Here is a 7,359-nt window from a genome sequence, read left to right on the forward strand (position 1 = left end):
GCTTACGGCTGTGAAGAGAGTGCGTTTAACGTGTGAACCCGTTTACATATCGGAGTGCATCGAACGCACCGCAACCCTCAGAACGCGGATCAGAAAAAGGAAGTCGCAGGTCACAGGGACACCTACCAAAGGCATAGTATCGTGAAATCGGAAGGTAAACAGGGCGGAGTCCAGCAACTTTCCAGGCAGTCGCAGTCGGTAGAGCGACGGGACAACAAGTGGCCGGCCGACCTTACGGGACGGCACGCACGGAACATTCAACATTTTATTACTATTGCGCCTCCGAACTCATTGTCGTCGTCGGGCCGGAACAGTAGAGGGTGATCGTGTGCCCTCACGCGGGCCACCGAACAAGAGCGTGAATGGGACGGAGAGAGAGTGAAGAGCCAGCGCAATAACCATTAAAAAACAGCGGCCGCGCCACACCTCGCGGCCAATATTTTCGGGGAGATTCTCGACTCTTGGAACGGCGACCGCCTGTGGTTGTTGTTGTTGTTGTGGCGTGTGCGGAATTGCGAAACTCATCCGGTTGCAGTACAAAAACGACTACGACGACCATCCCCAACGCTCGTGGCCGGAGCTCGGACAGCGGCGATTCTGACGTCATCGGTTTAAATTTAAATTTCTTGATTTCTCGATATCTTTCTCATCGCGGCGCGCGAGCGCTCGTGGTCACAAGGTCGCCGTAGCGCACAGCTCGACCGTGTTCTAGACCGTTTGCCGTTTTGGGGCGAAGAAAAGCAACAATTTCTGCTACTCTGGACGATATCGAGCGTTTCCGGGCGTGAATCTCTCGCGGGTTTTGTAAGCCCTTACTAACTCCTTTCGGGTCACGGGGATACCGGGGGTGGCTGTGGGGTTTCGGGGGTGTTTTGTTCTGTCTCTTCCCACAGACTTTCGGACAACCTTTCGAAGAAGGAGCGCCAGCTGCGGGACATTTTGAGCGAGCTACAGCACTATCTGGGCCAGATCGGGGAGCTAGCGCAGCGCATCGAGTCCGTGCGCAAGGAGCTGACGCAGATCAACCCGTTCGAGGAACGCCTCTACCAGACGGAACGAGCCCTTGGGGCGGCCCGCGAGGCAGCGGAAAACTGTAGCGCGCAACGCGAGGATCTTCGCCGGCGGGTGAACGAAAAGTATTTGCCGCTGCAAAAGTTTGTGCCCGCGGACCTGAAGGACGGTCTCGAACTGCTCGATCGCCTACTGTCCGGTATACAGACCACGATGGAGGACTACCAGGGCGCGTACCGGAAAGCCAAGACCATCCGGACGGACTACTTCACAGTGTACGATCGCATCAAGACGTGGATCGAGGGTGCGGAGCTTACGATCTCGAACCACGCGATCGACCCGAGCGAACTGAAGAGTAAGCTGGTCGCGCTGACCAACGAGTTCGGCGACGTGCGGTTGGCCCAGGAGCAGCTGGTGCAGAACGGTAACGAAATCATACGCCACTGCCAGGAACCGGGCGATCGAACGGCGACCCAGGCGAACCTGGATCAGATCGCGCACGAGCTGGACAAGACGATGGTGGCGATCGAACAGAAAAATCAAACCGTCGACCAGATACTCGGCAATTGGGCCAACTTTATGCGCCTGTACCAGTCCGTCGTCGATTGGTCGATCAAAATCCGCGCCCTGCTCGAGCGCAAGCTCCAGCTCAACACTCTGCACGAGGCGCAGCTCGCCTGTCAGAACTACTCCGTGAGTACTCGTTATCGCCCGCGGGCTTCGGGCACACTTAATTTAATTGGTTACGCTTAATTGCCCCCCCGCACAGAGTGCCGTTTCTAGTCTGGCGGATGTGTCACAGAATTTGAGCGAAATGAATCACGAGTTTGACCAAATCAACGAAGTTTGCTCGACGGCCTACCTGAAGGGCAAACTACACGAAGCGGAAACGTTGAAAATCGACATCGAAACAGTGCTATTCGAAAGGGTAAGTGCAGCCCAGGTGCAGTGTTGTGTAGTGCGGTTCTCGCTTACCAGGCTTTTGGTTTCCCCCTCTCGCGATAGAATCTGTTCCTTCACGAAACGACGGAAGAGTGGCAGCAGTACGAGCGGAAGATTGAGGGCGTCAAGGACTGGATCAAACACTCCTACCAGACGCTGCAATCGGCCGAGCTCCGGAGTAAACCGTTGCGCGACCAGCTGCGTATCCTGGAGCAACTGCTGGCGGACATTTCGGCGCAGAAGATCAAGGTCAACATGTCGTTGGAGAAGCTGCAGGTTAGTTTCTCCCCAGGTGGTTAATTGTCTGATCGCTAATTACTGGCTCCTCTTCCTCGCCAGGTTCATTTCCACTCGGACATCATCTACACCGACAACCCGAACATCGTGCAAAGCGGACGGGCCGTCGTCGGCGAGCTGGACAAGCTGAATCTGGACGTGTTCCAGACGACGCAGAACCTCGATCAGGCGCTGACGCAGATCGAGGGCTGCCAGACGGAGATGCAAGCGATCCGCCAGCGGATCGTGCACGAGGAGCAGCAGCTCCGGAATATCTTATCACCACTGCATCAGGCTGGCGATAGTGAACAACACGAACAGGTAAGTGCTCGGATGGTTTGGATGATTTTCTTTATCCTTTTTGCGGTTTCTTGCCACACCATCGGACTTCATTTCGGGGGTTACGGTATAAACATTTCCCACCATTTCCCTGTATCTATCGTACCTCTTCACTTATCATCCACTTTCGTTTTCCATACACACACACGCGCCGGAACAAGGCCACGTTCTCGTGAAACGTTTTGATCGAATTTTTGTAGGCTAAGACACACCCAGCACACACCAAACACTGAACCCAAAACTTTTGATGGGTCATAAATATCATTTTCAAGAGCACCCGCCCGCCGATCGGTGGCCACCGGTTGCCGGTTGGCAATAAACATGGCGCACAAGGTTACGGGCGGCGTACGCACACCGCCCGCGGTTGCGTTAATGGTTGGTCTAAGAAAACGAATCAACGAAGCTCGATCGGATGATTTGGGCCACATTGCCTCACACAAGGGTGTTGTTGTTTGGCAGCAACAGCAGCAGCTTCAGTATTCGAATACAGAAGGGCATCATAAAACTCATCATTTTTTGTTTGGTTTGAATTGTATAAGAATTGTGTTTTGAAGATCACTTGCTCACACACACACACACACACACACACACACACACACATCAAAATGCACTCCAAGACACACGATCAATACACAAACACTTATCATTTTGTAAGGTACACACGAGTGCACCAGTAATTTTAAACCGGGTCGTGACGGAGATCGGTCTGAGTCTCAGAGCGCGCCGGTAGCTCTTCCATTAAAATCACGTCACTTTATCACGCGTTAGCCACAACAACGCTCACACCAGTATAGTAGTCCGCAGTTGCCGCTTGTCACATGTTTCATGTTTTATGTATGGGAAATTACCATCGGTGCTGGGTGGCGCCGTGGATCACTCCTCTTGTCCCGCTGGTTGGAGTAGTTGTTTTCTATATGTGATCGTTGTTGGCGAAAGCCGGCATATTATTGTATTGAGTTGTGTAATTCGGATTATTATTTGTGCATGCAAAATATTTTAAGAGCACGTCTAAATTAATAACTCGGGACAAGAGCGAGAGAGAGGCCATCCACGGTGCCTACACGCCATTCGTTGCGAAAGGTCAAGGACGGGTCGCCGGGTATTAGCATTCGTTTACTTACTTATTATGTTTTTATTTCTCTTCATCTTTAATTCATCTATCCCTTAAACACCTCGGTCAATGCCACATATAAACCACGACGACGACCACGACGCATCAAATGAACCTCTCCCAAACCACACAAACCATTCTCCACAACTAACACCCTCTCTCTCGGTTGCCAAACTAATATCGATTGCCCTAACGTGTCGCGGTAACTATTTACTAATCCGTAATCCACGCGGTCCGTGGAAATCGCTTATTTATCTCTTCGCCTCGGCCATCCATTTTATGTGCTTGCCCCACAACACACACACATCACCTGGTTCACCTATGGGACTCGGGCGGCGGGGTCATACGCTACCTTAGGAATGTCGCGAGCGTATTCGAGGGTTGCAGTCGCACATGAGTCAACTGAATGATAAGATTAAGCTTTTACTACGCCGGGGTGCTCCGGACCCGTAAAGTCCCATGCCCGCGCGTTGTCGTTGATGTCAACTTGATGTTGTTGCCGGTCAACTCTCTGGGTGTACGCGAACGTCGCAACACGACGCACAAACACCTGGGCGACACTCCTGGGACGAAGGACTTAATTTCACACACACTGCCCCATTGTCTCCTATGTTGGGGCTGCGCCACGGATCGGACTCTGCAGAAAGAGTTTCACTGGCTGGTCGCGCATATCGCATAGTCAGCATCCGATCACGCGGCCGATCGACGAGCGTGTGGAGCATTATTTATAGGTTTTCCTGTGTTTATTACACATCTTGTTTGAATTGCGTGCGTTTTGATCGAAAATAAAGCTTAAATTACTTACTCATCAACATCCAACATTTCTGTTGCAAATTTGGGTCATCTGCTAGATTTATCGCCATTTTGTTGGGAAATTGTTCGCAAGTTGTCGCAAGGCTAAGCAAACTTAGTAGGCGTAGTTCATTTGCGAATTCTACGACATTGCCTGCTACGGATACTACCGAATGCCAATATCGTGCGTTTATTTTTAGGAGGAATGGGATAAGGATGGATAGAAATTTGGGCGAGATTTCAATATTTTCATAAATATTCTGTACGAGGAACCACATCAGCCGGTGTAAACCCTACTCTGTCTGTCTGTGTTTGTCTTTCTCCCTATCTGCCTGTCTTTCTCTCTCTGGTTCTCTCTTCTCTCTCTCTCGACTACTTACTGTCCGTGTCTGCCTGAACTCATGCCCGCGAACCCAGTCAAGTCAAGCCTCTCATCATCTGCCAAATAAACAAATATTCGCCTCTTCACCAACGACCAAACAATTCCTCGAAAAATAAATTGCAAATTCCATCACTCAGGACCATTTGACGCCGTTCGATTGGAGCGTAGAAGAATGTTGCGAGCAGGCAGACGCACGATCGTCACAGTCAGCAGCAACAGTAGCGGCAGCAACGGCCTCAACAGCGCCCCCAGAACCCGCGGCATCGGAACCACCGCCGATGGCTTCCGCTGTAGCCTCCGTGTGGGGTGCCGCCGGTGCTGGTGATGATCGCACGTACGCGGAAGTTGTTGCCGGACTTCGGCGACGGCAGCGCCGTGGTCAGCGATACCAAATCCACAGCACCGATGCGGGCAACCAAAATGTTACAAAGATATCGATTGTTGGCACGCAAGCGAAGGTTAACGTGCCAGCCACGCCGCCAACCATCAGCACCTATCGCTCGTCCACGCTGTCAACCGAACCCATCGAGGATCCAGTCACCACCGCCGCCACCCGCCTCTATTCCGCTCGTACCGTGCTCAATCTCGAACCGACCGACCTTAAATCGAGCACCCGGCAGGAACAGCCTGGAAACGATGTTCGTAGGTCGCGCCGGACTCCGAAATCTCCACGGCCGCCACGCCGAAATGCCGACCGAACTGAACCGGGTGCTTCGAACGTGACGACGATTATTGGTGCTTCCTCCACGCAACCCGTCGTTGTGATGGGTTCGGCCAGCATTCGGCCGGAAACTACTAGTCATCAGGATGTTGCCGAGGCCGAACACTTTGGAAACAAGACTTACGCCGAGGTACTGAAAGAAATAGCCGCATCGAATCAATACCGGATCCAGCAAACGCAACTACTGGGCAATGAACCACTTGGTGCTGCCGCTGCCGGTGGCTTCCCTAGAAACCTTGCATCGCTGGAAGTGCCGTACACTGGCGCAGGCGCACGATCCCGATCGAGCTCGCGTAACTCTCGAGCCAGTCGAACCGGAAACATCACCACGGTATCCCGAGTAAACATTGTGCACAGTGAACCGCAGCGGATGGTGCCGAAACCTCAGCGGGTTGCCGCCGCCTCCGCCGGTACATGGACTGGAAAAGTGCAAACACATCCGAACTCATCCACCGATCGTAGTGCTGCGAATCCGCCCGCTTCCGTCGTGACCCTTGGCGCATCCGAACAGAGTGAGCAATCCGAAAATACGATCTACAAGAAGGCGAAGAAGAGTAAGATCAAGCAGCCGCCGAAGCAAGTGTTTGTGACTGAAATTGATGTGAACAGAACGGAGGTGGCATCAACACCGGTGTCTCCGAAACGGCGTGATGCGGCAAAGAGTCCGATGAAGGTGGTGTCCGTTGTGAACTTAACGGACGAGCCGGACGCGAGCGCTAGTGCGGAGACGAAAATATCGATAAAGTTGAACAAATCCCAGCCAGACGTAGCCATTGAGGAGCAGGAAAAGAGGGAACATTATGTGACGCAAATCCAGCTCGATCCCGCAGCGCATCGTCAGCAGATTCGTCGGAGTGCCAAACAGACGAAGAAACAACGGAATACAGCTAACAAATTGCAGCAGATTGTGGTGGCACCGGAACAAGAACAGGGACAGAACGTGTCGATGGTTGAAATTGCTTCGCCGAAAGAGAAAAGCGTCTCCATCGTCGATTTGCGCTCACCGAACGAACCATTAACGGTTACTTCGATCGAATTAAAAGGTGACCAAAGTGGCTGGGACCGAACCGTTTCGGAAACTGAAAACGTGACCGTTGAAAAAACCATCCAAGTGATCGGTGCGGAAGAGGAAAACGTACGATCAGGCCGAGATGTCGTCCTGGAATGCACCCAAAGGAACGAAACCGTGACCTACCATCGGTCGGAGATATCTATCCGCACAAGCACGGAAGTGCTGCAAAAGCTCGACTTTGAGCTAAACCCTTCCATCGATGTTGTAAAAATGGACGAAACGGTGCTAGAAGCGACAAATAGCGAGACGGACAAAGAAAATGTACAGCACTTCTCAGTAGTAACGATGGAAGCACCGCCAAGGCACGATGATGGAATAATCGTGAAAGATGAAGCAATTGCAATGGACGTATCAAGCAACGTGGAAAATATAGCGGCCTCGCAGCAGGACACGCCTGAGGTGTGGTGTCCTCCGTCGAAGAAAAAGAGTAAACAGAAAAAGTCCCACAAACAAGTTGAAGTACAGAGGGCACAAACTGAAACAGAAAAAGTTGTGCCTTTGGCACCGATTCCGTTGAAAAAGGAACTGGATAAGAAGAGGACAGCATTTGTCAGATCAATGCTAGTAAATGAAGAAAGTGATAATATTAAAACCGCAGGAACATCAGTGAAACCTGTGGATGTTAAACCAGAAATGGAACCAATCCAAATGTCGATTGAACCAACGGCTGAGGAGATCATACTCACGAACCAGAGAGAGGAATCGTTCCTTGC

General features: G+C 51.8%; 1 protein-coding gene across 1 annotated transcript in view; it reads left to right on the forward strand.

Annotated features, from left to right (window-relative positions):
• Positions 1-7,359, forward strand: part of LOC128271233 (muscle-specific protein 300 kDa-like) — a 61,572-nt gene that overhangs the window by 31,144 nt on the left and 23,069 nt on the right. The window contains exons 8-14 of the mRNA XM_053008676.1: positions 894-1,704; positions 1,781-1,939; positions 2,017-2,229; positions 2,293-2,550; positions 4,991-6,193; positions 6,236-7,073; positions 7,278-7,359. The exon at positions 7,278-7,359 is cut by the window's right edge and continues 3,407 nt beyond it. Of these exons, the coding sequence (XP_052864636.1) occupies positions 894-1,704; positions 1,781-1,939; positions 2,017-2,229; positions 2,293-2,550; positions 4,991-6,193; positions 6,236-7,073; positions 7,278-7,359 (3,564 nt within the window). The remainder of the gene's footprint in view (positions 1-893; positions 1,705-1,780; positions 1,940-2,016; positions 2,230-2,292; positions 2,551-4,990; positions 6,194-6,235; positions 7,074-7,277) is intronic.

The sequence above is a fragment of the Anopheles cruzii genome, chromosome 3 (assembly GCF_943734635.1).
Source record: "Anopheles cruzii chromosome 3, idAnoCruzAS_RS32_06, whole genome shotgun sequence".
Lineage (NCBI taxonomy): Eukaryota > Metazoa > Arthropoda > Insecta > Diptera > Culicidae > Anopheles > Anopheles cruzii.